Genomic DNA, 16,835 nt, shown 5'->3' with positions numbered 1-16,835 from the left:
TGCTTTGCTTCACTATTAGAGGTAATACAGACATCATTTTGTTATTTAGGAGTCTTATACCTCTGGTCCAATGATCTGCTTACTCTCCTGAGTAGGGGCGCACCATCAGGGGAGGCAAACCAGGCAAATATTTGGAGCCCCACAAAAAAATCTAGGAAAAGAGTCCCCGCTGGCCACTCACATTGGCATATTTTGCAGCTATAACCCCTTTAAACCTCCCATAAAGGCACCAGACAGTGCACCAACACTGCCCCATAAACACTTAAGTGGAGCCCCATCTAGCAACTGTGGGACACCTGGATAACATTCATTGGGACAAGGCCTCTTTGGGCTTCTTTGAGTGGGGCTTCCTAGAGTCTAGGATCACCTCTTTCCCAGTGTAAAGAAGCCAAGGACACATGTATTTGAGTAACAATACTACAACCTGCAATCTGTCTGGCACATGTTCTTTCTTGCAACATACACTGACCAATTTAATCTTGTCTGCTGGTGCCATCTAGTGGTGATTAGAGGGAAGTGTATACAGATGCATTTTGTATTAAACATGTTTTATGGGCTGAGGATTGGAGGAAATTTATTAAACTATCTGCATCCCATTTATTGCATCCCAAATGTCACTTAAACTTGTCTTTTTTAAAATGTTGATACCATGTAGTGTCAGAATTTGTTTATCCTTATTGTCCACATTGTTTTGTATGGCTCCGCATTTTGTATGGCTGTCTGACTGAATGTCTGAGTGGCTCAATCAATCAATTGATCGATCAATCAATCAATCAGTCAATGCCTCTGTGTTTTTACCTATTTTCTGTATCCATATGTGCATCTGTGTCTGTGTATGTGTTGTGTAAAAAGCTGCTGGGTGCCTTAATTTCCCTCTTGATTGATAAAGTATCTATCTATCAATGAATGAACTGAAACACAGGCTTTGTGGTTTCAGACAATGTTTCACCACAATAAAGATCACACTTCCTGCTGAATATTAAAGTAAAGTAACATTATCAGACATCATTGTATCATCATGGATACGTAGCAGCACTACATCAGAATCACCTTTATTGGTCAGTGTTTACACACATAACAACATTTTCTTTTTTTTGCTCTTAATGTACATAAATAGGCATACAACTACAAATAAAGCTGAGCAAATTAAACACAAACACTTTACTATGAACATTGGATACATACACACACACACACACACACACACACACACACACCCACACACACACACACACACACACACACACACACACACGCACACACATATACACAGAATAACATACAGTACAATCAGTGTTGGAAACAGTTGGACAGCAGCGCAGATGGATGTGCTGGAATGAATTTAGAATGATAACGTGGTGCATACGTATACATGATATACATATGTTTGACATTTACATGTTTGCAGTGTGTATTTACACCAAAAAAAAAAAAAATCTGGTGAGGTGGCTGCTTAATGTTAACTATATCACTATATAGCAGGCTTTTTGCACACATTTTCACTGGTTGTCAATGGAAGGGGAACCATGAAACCTTATCAGTAGCTTTCTTATGTGTGTCCTTACTTTATGATCTATACTGAGACAAATCTCAATATGAAATACAGAAACACATTCCTTCAGAGCAGTTTATCATGCTTGTGAAGTTCATAATGGTCTTTTTGGCAAGGCAGATGGTAGTCAAAACAATATTAGTAAAAATAGTGCCTGCTGGTAAACCTCAAAGGTTATGTGTTTACTCCATAATGTTCTTAACTTCAATCTCATTAGCCTGATGTGCCTGTTACAAAACCAGTCTCTTACACAAAAACATGATGTCATACAGTCCGTTCATGAGATCACTGGTGTGCTGCTAAAAATAAAGCAGACACAAAAGTCATCTCATAAGTCATATCTCATAAGCTCACTTGATAATGATGTACATTAATGTTGTCACTCAACATGTTAGTGTATGTAAACAAATCCACGTGCACAGAGGTTGTTGGTTTTGTTTTGTATGATATATTACAACACAATATGAATATAAATATGTAGATTATCAAACATATTTTGTGTCTGTGCTCCTCATTTCCCCCCAAAGTGGAGCAAAGCAGTTATGTAATGCATATGTAATTCAGATATGTAAGTCCTTTGAGTCTTTTCTGGTGAGCACTAGGATGATTAACCGTCCTGGAACACTGTAGAGAAGGTTTGTGCCAGCAATGGGAGACATAAATGACGCCCCTGTTTTGCAAAAGCAGTGGTACGGTCTGGCTTCATCTTAATGTTTTTGCGCTACCTGGACAATTCTAGAGCGACCTCATTAGGCTGAGGATAGGGGTGGCGTGGGATCAGGGTTAGAGAGAGATTAACCACATGGAGGCATATAAAGCTTCAGTGTAATCCGCACGCTGGAGACAAATTCAGAGCAACAACTATTCCACCAACAACATTTTTTTGCTTGCAACTCACAGTGTTTTGGACCACACAAATTACACAAGAGAAGAGGAGCTGGGTGGTTTTTTGATTTAAAAGACAAGAAAAACATTAATCTGTGATTTCAGAATTGTTTTCCTCATCATCAGCAACTCAAAAGTGCAAAAAAGGGAAAATCATGAAGAAGGGAAAGGTATGTTTTTTACTTTCCTGCTTTACAGCCACACCACAGCTTTGTAATACACTGTATAGTGGTTGACTTGAATGCAGTTTTTAAGTTTGTATTCTGAGCTGCAATAGATACTTATTCTCCAAAACTGAGCCCAAAATGAGCTCAGAGAGGCACAAATGATGAAGTCATGCAGTCATGCTCCGAGTCAGGATTGTAGGGATATGGCTCTCCTGTTTCTGATTATTTTAATGACCACATCACAGCCAGGCTAAAATTATAACAATATATCGTCATTCAATGAACGTAGGTTTCAGTGTACTTCAATTATAGTGTTATACACGCTGGCTGCAAAAAGATGGAGGCCCATCACATTCATCCTAATCCTTTGACCTAATCAAACATGGAGGCTGTTTTGTAGACAAATCTGTTATGAAGGATTGTCTGCGGGCAACTTTAATAGTAAAATGGAAGGTATCATAGATGAAAGCAAAATTCAAAATTCAAATTCCCCTGTGCCAGCACAGGGAAATAAAACATGTATGGGAAATGCAACAACAGTTATGCTTTTTGTGTGTCTAATTAAAATTTTAAGAACATTCAAACTTTAATTGTATCCCAGCAGGTCGGTGATGAAAAGGAGCCCCCTACTTATCAGGAGGCGACTGCAGGTATGATAAATTCCATTAGTTAAAAGAGTATTATGTTCTTAAGTTCTGTCTAGACTCACTACATAAAGTACACACTTATTTGTGTGAAAGTATATGTGTAAAGGTCAGACTTAAAACATACAGTGAGTGAATGGTTCTTTTATTATGATTGGATTGTTTGTTCCATTGCAATTTTTAACTGTAAGGATGTGGTAACAGTTGTGTCTTGACATCACATAAATATTTAAATAATGCTGCAGTATCATTTTTAGTGTGTCACCATGTGTGACCACACGTCTCCTCCCTGCCTCTCTCACAGGATATGAGGAGATGGAGGCCCAGTTCGCCTGGGACGACAAGGTCATCAGGCAGACCTTCATCAGGAAGGTACAAATGTGTAATATACAGTTAGGGCTGGACAATATGGAGAGGATCGAATATCACGATATGTTTGAACAAACACCTATGGTTTTGTAGAGTTGATTATTGGTGCTTTCACAAAAGATCTACACATTAACAATTTTGATAAATAATCATCAGTAATGTGGATATAATGACTGAGTGTGTAAAGGCAAATAATAGAGCAGCTAGAACCGTCTCCAGAATTCATAAAATTACATCACTTTACTCTATGCAGCCTTTACAACCAGGAAAACACAGTCATTATGATATGACTATGTCCAAAATCTACAACAATATTTAGCCTCATATCATGAAATCAATTGATACATTGCCCAGCAACAATATGAAACAAGTGTCATCAGTACAAGCCAATATCACAGTGAGTCTTCCATTGCTCTGACATTGTCTATGTATGCCTCCCTGCAGGTCTACGCCATTCTCTTGGTCCAGCTGTTAGTGACAGTGGGAATTGTTTGTCTCTTCTCATTTTGGTAACTACTCTTTTGAAATCTCTCAAGTTTTTGTTTTTAGTACTTCGATTCAAACATGAATTTAATCCATTTCATTTTTGTCTCTACAGTGCACCTGTGAGGTATTTTATCCAGACACATCCAGGCTTGTACATGGCGTCTTAGTAAGTGAAAACATCATGATTGTAGTTATTGTGTCACCTTTATATTGTTAGACATTGTTTACTAAATTTCATATTTATTTATGTTTTTTGACAGTCTCATGTTCTTTGCCACCTACATCGCGTTGTCCTGCTGTGGAGACCTGAGGTAACGCTTCTTTACAATACAACTAACAACACAAATACTCATTATGGTGAACACATAATACTGTGTAGATTTATATTTAAGCTGTGGATTTTCTTTCTTTTTTTAACCTAAACAGGAGGCAGTTTCCTTGGAATGTCATTTTGTTAGTTCTCTTTGTGAGTATTCCTCATCATGAAAACACACCGCAATATGCTCTTCACTCACACACTCAACACACACCCTAACTGCAGCGATATTTCTTCACTCTTCCCCCCAGACTGTGAGCATGGCCTTCATGATGGGATTTGTGTCGAGGTAAATACATGTGTTCATGTGGGTGTTTTCGACGTTGGTTTCAACCCATTCCAGAGTAAAAGACTCCTTCCTCTCTTCCCTCCAGTTTTTACAACACCAAATCAGTGGCTCTGTGCCTGGGAATCACAGCTCTGGTGTGTCTTTGTGTCACCATCTTCAGCTTCCAGAGCAAGGTCAGAGGAAACTTCTTACTTCAAACTGCTTTTAAACAACCAAACAAGTGAAAAAAAAATCCATCATCTGTTTCTCTCTTTGTCATCTGTTGCAGATTGACGTCACATCCTATCAGGGTGTCTTGTTTTCTTTATGCATGGTCATGCTTCTCTGCGCCATTACCCTCTCCATTGTCGTCCCTTTTGGATATGTAAGTTCACCCACACCTTTCTGGAAGAAGTCTGAAATAACCTTTTACTGGTGATGAGTCCAGCCCCAGTTGCAGGATAATGCCTGCGGTGCCGCTAGCTGTATTTGGGTGTGCATTAACAAGAAGGGATTATCACAGATAATCTTGCAAAGCACTGCTGAGTTTTTCTTAAATTAGCATCCTGCTGCCCTTCTTAACAGTGTTTTGTAATGCATGTGTCTCGCACCACAGGTTCCCTGGTTACACGCCCTATATGCTGTGGGAGGAGCCATCCTCTTTACTTTGGTGAGAATCACATCATGAAAATATGGAGGCCCTTTTCCACCATTTAGATCCAAAAAAAAAAAATAAAATAAAGATCCTACAAATCATTATAAAGAGAAACTTTCTCCAAATAATGACTTAGTATCTTAAAATAATGAAAAACGTTGTCAAAATGATGACCTAGCATCTTAAAATAATGACATTAATGACTTAATTTGTCAAAATGAGAAACTTTGTAAAAAATAATGAGAAATTTCCTCAACCTGGTTTGGTTTCTCAAAATTACAAGAAAATCTATAATAAATTAGTTATCTCAAAATAATGAGAAACATAATATCGTTCTCATTACTTTTGAGGAAATTTCTCATTATTTTTGAAATACTAACTCATTATTTTTGAAATATTGAATCATTATTTTGAAGACACTAACTCATTATTTTTGAAATACTAACTCATTGTTTTTGAAATACTAACTCATTATTTTGAAATTCTAACTCATTATTTTTGAAATTCTAACTCATTATTTTAAAATTCTAACTCATTATTTTGAAATACTAACTCATTATTTTTGAGATACTAACTTGCAATTTTGAAATACTCATTATTTTTAAATATTAACTAACTCAATATTTTTGAAACACTAACTCAATATTTTTGAAACACTAACTCATTTTTAAAATACTAACTCATTTTTTTAAGAAATTAACTCATTATTTTAAAATTCAAATTCATTATTTTGAAATACCAACTTATTATTTTGAGATACTGGGCCCTAGTTTCAAGGTGCAGCGCAGGGTGGCGCACGGTGGCGAACCCCATGCAGAGCTAGTTTCGAGCAGCGCAACCCGAGGCGCGCTCAATTTGGTAGTTTGGCAGACCGAGGTGCGCTGAGATGGTTGTGGCGGCGCAGCAGGGGGAGGTGTCGACAGATCCAGCTTGGCGCAGTGACAGTTTCGTGCCAAAATGCTTCGCTGAAGGTGCGCTAAAAGCTCGCCAGCTGGAACCAAGTCTACTGTCAGCACAGGCGGAGCGCAGCCGGTGTAGTGGAAGTTTGGCTGACTAGCGGACAGTACGCACATGTCACCAAAACCTCACAGTCAGGTTTCCAGAATATCAGGCACATTAACAATGCCATAAATAGCCACAAAACCACTATTCAATGCAACTATCTATCAGCACATAAATGTATCTCTGTATCGACTGTCCCGTCACATCTGATGTCAGATCAAAGGGGATTGGCACCGTTTGGCACGTTTGACACTCGTAATGGAAACCCAACCTGATTTGATTAACACAGCTGCAAACTGAGTTCACATCCCTCTCAGCCAACCACAAACAGCCACAGCATCAGATAGGGAGTATATATTCAGCATCTGCCATCTTAGAAAAGTCCAAAGAAAACAGAGTGAGACTGCGAGAGAGAAAGAGAGAGCGCGCACGCACGCACGAGAGAAACGCATCATTGATTTACAATTGTGGTGACCTCCTCCCAGGCTACCTTTGCATCATCAGCCCGTGGAGGTCTGCTTGCAGTTCTGTATATTCGGACACTGCGAGCTTGGACCTCCCGGACCAAAACATCAGTTTCCTCCTGGGAGAAGTTTGGCCGTCTGACGCTGCTGCTCTCTTCTGCCATGGCGAATTGAGTAAACTCTCATTGCGCCTTCGCGCGACGCATTTAAGGGCGAGAGGCTCATTTGATTGGTGTGATGTGTGTAAAACCCACTCCACGCCTTCTCTCCTCCCTCTTTACGACTTGCGCAGGTAGGAGGGACGGAGGTGAGAAAGAGGAGTAGCTGCGCCAGCGCGTACGGTGTGCCAAACTTGCAAAATCTGCCTGGCCTCACCCGGTCTGCGAAACTAGAGGCCACTAACTCATTATTTTGAAATACTACCTCATTATTTTTCAGATACTTACTCATTATCTTAAAATTCCAAGTCATTATTTTGAAAAACTAACTCATTATTTTGAAATACTAAATCATTTTTTTAAGATACTAACTCATTATTCTGAAATACTAACTCATTATTTTGAGATACTAACTTATTAATTTGAAAAACTAAGTCATTATTTGTGAAATACTAACTCATTATTTCTGAGATACTAACTCATTATTTTGATATACTGTCTCATAATTTTTGAAATACTACTTAATAATTCTTTTTGAAATAACTCATTCTTTCAAAATACTAAGTCATTATTTTAAAATACTAACTCATCATTTTAAAATACTTACTCATTATTTTGAAATACTAACTCATCCTTTTAAAATACTAACTCATTATTTTGAAATACTAACTCATCCTTTTAAAATACTAACTCATTATTTTGAAATACTGACTCATTATTTTTGAAATACCAACTCATCATTTTGAAATACTAACTCTTTTTTTTTTAAATAACTCACTATTTCAAATACTAACTCATCATTTTAAAATACTTACTCATTATTTTGAAATACTAACTCATTATTTTGAAATACTGAGTCATTATTTTTGAAATACTAACTCATTATGTCAAAATACTAAGTCATTATTTTAAAATACTAACTCATCATTTTAAAATACTTCCTCATTATTTTGAAATACTTACTCATTATTTTGAAATACTAACTCATTATTTCTGAGATACTAACTCATTATTTTGATATACTGTCTCATAATTTTTGAAATACTAACTCATTATTTTTGAAATACCAACTCATCATTTTGAAATACTAACTCATTATTTTTCGATACTTAATAATTCTTTTTGAAATAACTCATTATTTCAAAATATTAAGTCATTATTTTAAAATACTTACTCATTATTTTAAAATACTAACTCATCATTTTAAAATACTTACTCATTATTTTGAAATACTAACTCATCATTTTAAAATACTAACTCATTATTTTGAAATACTGACTCATTATTTTTGAAATACCAACTCATCATTTTGAAATACTAACTCATAATTTTTGAAATACTAACTCATTATTTTTGAAATACCAACTCATCATTTTGAAATACTAACTCATTATTTTTCGATACTTAATAATTCTTTTTGAAATAACTCATTATTTCAAAATATTAAGTCATTATTTTAAAATACTTACTCATTATTTTAAAATACTAACTCATCATTTTAAAATACTTACTCATTATTTTGAAATACTAACTCATCATTTTAAAATACTAACTCATTATTTTGAAATACTGACTCATTATTTTTGAAATACCAACTCATCATTTTGAAATACTAACTCTTTTTTTTTTTTTGAAATAACTCACTATTTCAAATACTAACTCATCATTTTAAAATACTTACTCATTATTTTGAAATACTAACTCATTATTTTGAAATACTGAGTCATTATTTTTGAAATACTAACTCATCATTTTGAAATACTAACTCATTATTTTTGAAATACTAACTCATTATTTTTCGATACTTAATCATTATTTTTGAAATACCAACTCATCATTTTGAAATACTAACTCATTATTTTTCGATACTTAATCATTATTTTCGAAATAACTCATTATTTCAAAATACTAAGTCATTATTTTAAAATACTAACTCATCATTTTAAAATACTTACTCATCATTTTTGAAATACTTACTCATCATTTTGAAATACTAACTCATTATTTCAAGAAAGTTTCTCTTATAATGACTTCTTTTTTAATCAAACTGGCAGAAATGGGTTTCCATATAAAGATCTCAATATAGTCCAGCTGAAGTTTGTTTGTAAACTAATTTACTCTCCCTGGTTCTTCTCACTCTGTCCCTCTTTCTGCCACAGTTCCTGGCGTTTGACACCCAGATGCTGTTAGGGAACAAGCGCTACACTATAAGTCCGGAAGAATATATTTTTGCCACCCTCAGCATCTACCTGGACATCATTTACCTGTTCAGCTTCCTGCTACAGATCATGGGAGGAGGCCGCGAATAAAACATTCCACCTCTTCTTCTTCCCCTACATAGTATTAATTTGTCCTTTAACTGATCTATTTGAACTGCTAACAAACTCAACAATCAACCTGGATATACTACCCTCGTGAACAAGACGACATCAGGGGTAGGCCCATATGGTTTTTCATGAATGAGTTTTTTTCTGTATGTATCCATGTCCATACAATCCTGCTGCTGTTTTTGTCACTTTGACACAGCCCACACCTGCCTGATACCTCACTGCAGGGGCAGAGCCTGATGTTTGTGACTCAACCCAGACCTAGGGGGGTCCAGAGGGTATGCTCTCTTTGCCGTTTATAGCAGCTACATGCACCATTTCTTTGATAGTTGCCAGGGGAAAAAAATAATACTCTTGAGCAAGTATCTATTTTGTATCAAATATCGTCTCCTGAAAAGAGGCAAAAATTGGAAGTTGACATAAACAGCATCACTAAGAGTACACAGACTGGATGTTTAGCTGACGAATCTGCTACATGTGAATCCATGCTGTAACAATTTGAGCTGCTCTAATTTCGAATCAAGGATCCCCAACAAGGCCAAGTAGATGTAGTCTTTAATAATCAGAATTTAATATTAGGCCAACAGAAGAACATTTATTCAGACATAGTAGTACAAACAACATGGGTATGTATTATTATCACGTATGTATGACACAACATTGGAGGTATTTTAAAGACCTAAAAGATTCAGAGCTCACTGTAGTCATTCACTTTACTCTGACCATTCCTTTGTATGTGATTTTGTATTTCTCAGGGGTCCACTGTGACCCCACCATCCTACAGTGTGTAGTCAAACAGTCATTAGGCTCATAAGTGGACAACAGACCCAAAACAGAGTTAATTATTATCTGTTTCCATCACTGAGCCAAAAAGGGAGATTCATAAAATCTGCACTTTCAGGTTGTGTTTGCTTTAATAACCGACTGTTTCACCAGTTATGTACAGTAGATACAGTTTGTTTTATACTTGTTTTAATGCACATTATCACTGATGACAAGTTTAGTGTTTAACTGTATGTGTCTGAAATATTTTCAGCTCAGTTTGAGCGTGGATATTTTTGCCGGGAAATACTGTTTGAGTGAAACTGAACCACTGGATTTCACCTAACATCTAGACTTTCGAAGCTATGATACAACACCAACCACAAAGGGAAACTGTGTGTTTGTAGCATCATTCTTCATACTTTAACAACATACTTAAGTTATTAGACATCAGTTGCACTTTCTATTGTAACATTAATGTGGCCTTTGGGACGTGATAGAAAATGATTTCATGTGAACAAGTTGATGATTAGAATGAGCTTTCGAAATGTTCAAACTGTATAGTGAATAAAACACATGGCATGTTCATATTTGTTTTTTCTAACAGTGAGCTGTGTCCGTTTGATTCTGACGTTTCAATAAAAGTGACTCATGAAAAGTTGTTTAATGGTGATTAATCATTTCTTTACAGCTGATACATTCCATATGTCCTAACAGCACAGCTATTAAACTTTGTGCACAAGTAAGACACCAAAGACAGTCAGTGGAAATGCCAGAAAACTTTTCATGAGTGGCCAGATGGGGCCACTGAAAATCTTGGGGAGGCGCACCGAAACCAAAAGCCATTGAATTTCAGGAATTCAATTTTGCTGATGTAGTATAGTTGAAAACTACATCAATATGAGAGTACAGGAGTCACATACTTATATATCTTGGTTTCTTATTTTACAGTTAATATTACTAATTATCTGATGAGTGTAGACTAATATCAGTACAGTTAGGTATGGGTACCCATAGAACCTGTATTCATTCATATATGTTGAGGTGAGAGTTGAAAATCACCAAGTCAGTTTTTCCCCTGGCCAACATTTAGTCTAACTTTGGAGTGTTATTTAGCCCCCTTCCCGAGAAGCTAGTATCTTGTTATTAATGGATACCTTAGGTTGTCTAGTTTCACAAGAAACCAATTTTGCATTAGCTTAAAAAATGAAGGTGCGACAGCCCCCTAAAGACAGCAGTGTTAAGGCTCCAATTATGTTTATCAGGGTAAGCTATTGGTGCCACTGCACTCAGGTATCTGTGCAGTTAGCTGAGCTGAATTAATCATAGCTGTAGATGCGAGTATGGATGGTTTCCTGTCTGTGTATTAGGCCTGTGATTAGGACTGGTGGCCTGCACAGGAGGTACCCCTCTGCTCCCCTATTGCATACTGGAACAGACTCCAGCAAGGCAAGGCTGTAGGTTTGGTTTCAGAAAAAAAACATAAATATATATGTGAATGGTATTTCATGCACTCTTTATATTTGTATCAATCTGGCAAATAACACATTGTTATTAATTAAACTGGGCTTTCCAAATTAATTTTAATGACTTTTTTTTATTTTTAACAAATGTTTTAATAGTTGTAATATTAATTATCAATTATGTCACCTCACATTTACTTTTTGTTGATACGGCCCTCATACGTTATTACTGCTAAATATACGACTTACATCTTTGCTTGTGTTTTTTACTTATGTATTATGCTTCTGTCGGTCCATCGGTCCATCTCATTCTTGTGAACACGGTATCTCAAAAACACCTTGAGGGAATTTCTTAGAATTTGGCACAAACGTCCACCTGAACTCAAGGTGAACTGATTAGATTTTGGTGGTCAAAGGTCAGGATCACTGTGACCTTGCATTCATCTCATTCTTGTGAATGTGATATCTCAAAAAAGTTTTGGAGGAATTTCCTGAATTCGGCACAAACGTCCACATAGACTGAAGAATGAACTGATTAGATTTTGGCGGTCAAAGTTCACTAAATCAAGAATTAAGAGAGTTATTGTGAAACTATTTCACACAAATGTCTAAAATGATTAAATGATGACATTTTATCCAAAAAGTCAAAGGTCAACTTCACTTTGACATCATAATGTGAAATGCAAAAACACTTTTCCGGCCATACTTTAGGAACCAAGGGGTGACATCTGGTCAGATACTGAATTGGTGACACTAATCTTGCATGTTAAAATATGTAGCCTCTCTGCAGAAACATCCATATTTGAGGCATTACTGTCTGTCTATGTATGAGTCTGGACAGATATCGATGTAAACTGTAACTTCAACTTGACTGGTTCACAAAGGCATTTGACCACAAGGCAGTAATTCTAGTTTTATATGTAGAGGTGTTTGCAGTATTTTTTCCAGGATTTTGAGCGGAAATTCCCCAACTGAATTACATCCTCGGACTTCAGTCCCTCATAACTCATAACAAAACAAGTAGGTTTAGAAAATGGACAGTCAGCTTTGACCTATTGAGCTATACAAACACATGCAAATACCTTCAGAGTTATGATGACACATGCCAGCGCAGTAATTATCAATACAGCTGAAACAGCAGCAGCAGGAGGAGGTAATGATCCATCTGCTGTCAATAATGCAGCCCCTCCACTCAGTTACCGTGAGGCAGAAAATCAAAAGCACAGTTCACCTGATCATTGAAACAAGGCTTTTATTAAAAAAAGAAAAAAACTGACATATTCAAATTCAAAAGAAAACCAAGAAAGAAGGAAAATCTTATCTCAATCAATAAAAAAAACACAAGTTACAGACAATTTAGCAACTCTGGCACAGGAAGACAAAAGTAGCCAAGTGGCTTTGCAAAATAACCAAATATCAAAACCTCTTTCCTCTTAACAAAACTGTACAAAATGAGTTCTTGTATAAATAAGAAAACTGTTCACAAGCAGGGAGTGGGATGAGCCTATCGGATTTTCAAAATGCCTGGGATGCACACAAACCTGGTTCACACAGTGTGGAGTTTAATTATTTCTAGGTCAAAAATGTCACCTTATAACAACATTTCTAAGTTTTAATAATATAAAATACAACTATTTAAACTGCCCATCAGCCTAGTGAAACAACAGTAAACTACGTTCTGTACATTAGTATCATCAGGTTATGTCTGAAAATAAAACAAACGATGGACACTCTATGTTAACCAAATGCAAATAAAAGGGGACATTTTGAAAATCCAGATTGGCCAACATCTAACCACCTGTTTGGAAATCCTGTTTTAGCAGCAAAACATTTTGAAGCTATGAAATAAGCCATCAAATCTCCATTAGGGTGGACAAAAAAAGAGTGTTTTCAAATTGGTGTGGACTAAAAAATTAAGTGCGAGGAGATTTGTCTTTTTTCTGATATTGTGTACACAACTGATCTCACTATTCCTACAATTAAATGTAACTTAAGGTTCTACTTTTCATGATGCAAATTTTGGAGCATCGTGACTTTCTGTAATATTATCTCTGCTGACAAGTTTTTAAAATATAAAAAGAAAATAAATAAACACTGCATTATAACAAGTGGTCATTTCATAGTTTCAAAATCCTGTTTTTGTATTAAAAGTGATGGCTAATACATGGAATATCATTTCTCTGAACATATAAACAATATCCATGACATTTTCCTTCATGGTGCACTGAATCTGAAAAACTTGCTAGTCACTGTGTTATCTGGACAGGTTATAAATCATTAAAAAAAAACACACACACACACGAGAAGAAACAAACAACATGGTGTACAGAGAAAAGTGGAAGGGAGGGAAAAAAAGACTATTTACAAAATTAGCTCTCGTGTCTGAAACTTTCGCTGTCGTAAAAGCTCTGGATTCCTCCTGGGTGTCTGCAGAGGCCAGTAAAGTTCATAATGAGTCTACATGTGCACCAACTCTCCACCGCATTACGCATACTGAGGGAAACTCAGCTTCATTAACACATGTAAACAAAACCAGATTGTTCACGTGTAGTTTACTTTATGACAGATAGAGTAGTGGAAAAAAAAGTTCTCACAAAACCTTAAACTGTGGTCATAATGTGGAATATTGTGTGCACGTCACCACCTTTATTGCGATCTTTCTCTTTCTGGGTCTATCTGAAGCAGAATTTTATCCAGCTACACACACACAACACATGAACCAGAGCAGTTTATCTGCGACAGAGAGCTAAAAGACGGGGCGGCTACAACATCTTTGGTTGTGAACAGAAACACACAGCAAAAAGTTGACGTGAAAAAAAGGAAAATGTAAAGAGAAACAGAATCATCAAACTGCGAGCCTCAACAAAGATGTTTTCACACTGCTTTTATCACTGGACTCAAACGTAGATGGCTGAAGAGCGGGAAGAAGAGCTCCTCGTAACCCTACAGCTAGACGACCAACTCGATGGCATTCAAACAAGCCTGTTGCTATTTCTGTAGTATATACAACTTAGTGTCAACCCTATGAGAGATCAGGCAGTTCATCCAGAGGAAAACATTAAGGCTTAGCTAAAAATAGTTTTTGCAGAATTTCGGATCACTCCTAAATTCATTCAGACTTGCTGTCTCACTAAAGGCTTCAAGAATCGTCTTTAATGGCACTTCCATGGTCTAGTGAGCAGTCCTTTGTAAAACCATTTATTTCTATTATCTACATATCTACAGTTTTTTGATGTCTGCATAAATTAAAGTTCAACATATTTGGATGTTGGTGACATGAGCTCCACTCGAAAAGACCGAGGCACACCCAAGGCTCGTGCACACGAAGCCTCTTTGAGCCGCAACACTGATGCAGCGCCAGTGTGAATCATTTGGATCAGCACTAAAATGAAGTCATTGTTTGGTTCAACTCTCAACTCCAAAAGGCTTTCTCCAAACAGGCCCGACACAACATGAGGACAGAAGACACAAGGTTTGGAACGGAAAAATTGAACAAGAGAAAAACTCGATGTGCACAACAAAACAGCATCAATCCCTACACAGAGAAAAAACTAACATCTACTCTTAAAAAAGCTAAAATCTACAGCTAAAATCTAATCTACTTCAAAGGTAAATTCATCCAAAAAATAAGGCAAAGTAGCTCAAAAAGGTTTTCAAGTGACAGACGAAAGCAAAACAGAAACTTTCTACAAACTAAAAAAAAAAAATCACTGACAGAGAATCAAACTCAGGTGACAACAGCAGCATTGAAAAAAAAGACTTACAGCTCCCTTTCCTTTCAAACTAATAATTCTCAGGGATGGTGTTAGTCTTCTATTTGATTTCCCTCATCGCTTTTGCTAAACTATATCTTAATTTAGTAACTGCAATGTTCTTTGTACACATAATCTTTCAGTAATCTAACTGCTCAGATCTAAAGCATGTTCACTTCATCCCTTCGACGGAGGATGAATTTAATGATACCTGAAAGTTTGCCACAGCGAAACCGCTTAAAACCACTTCTCATGGACATGGATGTAACGTGGAGTTACACTCTAACAAAACAGGACGACTATTAGTATGAACAGGTGTCATTTTGTCTTCTTTCATGGCGCACACAGGACTCAAACTACTAAAGAATCATTTTCATGAGCCAAAATATTAGAGCTCATCATTAATGCATGGGGTTAAGTCCATTTCATCATCATAGACTACAGTATTAAATAACGTCTTTTCTATAAATGTATGTTTCAATGATCTAAAAACTCTAAAAAATAGAACTATAATTCAAATATAAATAGAAATAATTGATTGTCTTTTGTTCACTTATGGAAGAATGTTTAAAAAAAAGAATTTGATGAAACTATAAATAGTCAATGTTATTATTATATAACATCTGTGCGTGAATAGAAATCTCTGCAGCAGTTACAGGAAGAAGTAGCTTTAAACGGTTTGCCTCCCCGCGGTAATAATGACCCGACACATCAGACCAGCAAAAGTGTTTTGTAAGTTTTTTAAATCTGTACAAATTGTTACCCCCGCTGCTGCAAATAGAACATCAAACAACAGACATCAGGAAATAAAAATAAAAGTTTGCATATTTTACAAAAAAATAAAAGACACATTGTGTTTCAACTCTTCCTTGAATCACCCTGAAACGTCCAGAATGCTTTTTTTAAAAAATAAGAATTTGTTATATTACGTGCACAAAAATAATGCTCTGTGTCTTTTCCTCCGCTCTTAAGTTTTTTTTTCCATTTTTTTTTTTTTTAACTTCTTGTGTTCCTTTTTTTCAGTTATCAAAATAGATCAAAGCTTCTGTGAAGAAGATTCCCACCTTTGGTTGATCAACGCTTGAGGATGTGATCAGGAAAGTCCAATGATGTAAGTGTTGTCCGTTTTCTTAAAAAAAAAAAAAAAAAGAAAAAGAAAAAAATACAGACATTTACACACACGCACACACACACACACACACACACACACACACACACACGCACGCATGCGCACACACACACACAAACAAACGTACACACAAACACAAGCACACATGTTCCTTTTGTTATCCATGTTCAAGTCCGGGTGCTTGGTGATGTCACAGAGCACAGTTCTCTTCCAGCTGAATCCTGTTTGGTTGGATTCATCTCGTGCCCTCGGCCCCACCCTGCTGGAGCTGACGCACACAAGTCAGTAATGACACACTGAACCTGCTCAATCATTCCTATACCTTGAACACGTACAATATATCCTTTTGAATTAATTCATAACCTTCATGTACTATCGGGCATGCACATCCATGTTAGCAGGTTTTAATGCAGCAGTGACCTAAAAAGAATATTTC

General features: G+C 36.3%; 2 protein-coding genes across 5 annotated transcripts in view; one reads left to right on the top strand and one right to left on the bottom strand.

The window, feature by feature from the left end:
- The first annotated feature begins 2,375 nt into the window (after nucleotides 1-2,375).
- Nucleotides 2,376-10,716, top strand: faim2b (Fas apoptotic inhibitory molecule 2b). 2 transcript variants are annotated; one of them, XM_033626006.2, is made up of 12 exons: nucleotides 2,376-2,607; nucleotides 3,209-3,254; nucleotides 3,553-3,620; nucleotides 4,062-4,126; nucleotides 4,216-4,269; nucleotides 4,364-4,414; nucleotides 4,530-4,569; nucleotides 4,671-4,708; nucleotides 4,794-4,881; nucleotides 4,977-5,072; nucleotides 5,304-5,357; nucleotides 9,126-10,716. In XM_033626006.2, exons 1-12 carry the CDS (start codon nucleotides 2,593-2,595, stop codon nucleotides 9,273-9,275), a joined length of 765 nt encoding a protein of 254 aa, XP_033481897.1. In that variant the 5' UTR covers nucleotides 2,376-2,592; the 3' UTR covers nucleotides 9,276-10,716. The 2 variants fall into 2 exon arrangements, with proteins under 2 accessions (XP_033481897.1, XP_033481896.1); XM_033626005.2 differs by having other exon boundaries at nucleotides 3,206-3,254.
- A 2,037-nt stretch (nucleotides 10,717-12,753) lies between these two features.
- The window catches only part of LOC117257121 (RNA-binding motif, single-stranded-interacting protein 2-like), a 38,293-nt gene continuing 34,211 nt past the window's right edge, over nucleotides 12,754-16,835 (bottom strand). For all 3 annotated transcript variants that reach the window (XM_033627036.2, XM_033627038.2, XM_033627037.2), the window contains one exon: nucleotides 12,754-16,667. The gene's annotated coding sequence lies outside the window, so the exon portion shown is untranslated. The remainder of the gene's footprint in view (nucleotides 16,668-16,835) is intronic.

This window comes from Epinephelus lanceolatus, chromosome 1 (assembly GCF_041903045.1).
Source record: "Epinephelus lanceolatus isolate andai-2023 chromosome 1, ASM4190304v1, whole genome shotgun sequence".
Taxonomy (NCBI): Eukaryota; Metazoa; Chordata; class Actinopteri; order Perciformes; family Serranidae; genus Epinephelus; species Epinephelus lanceolatus.
This window is presented reverse-complemented; position numbering and strand designations above follow the sequence as displayed.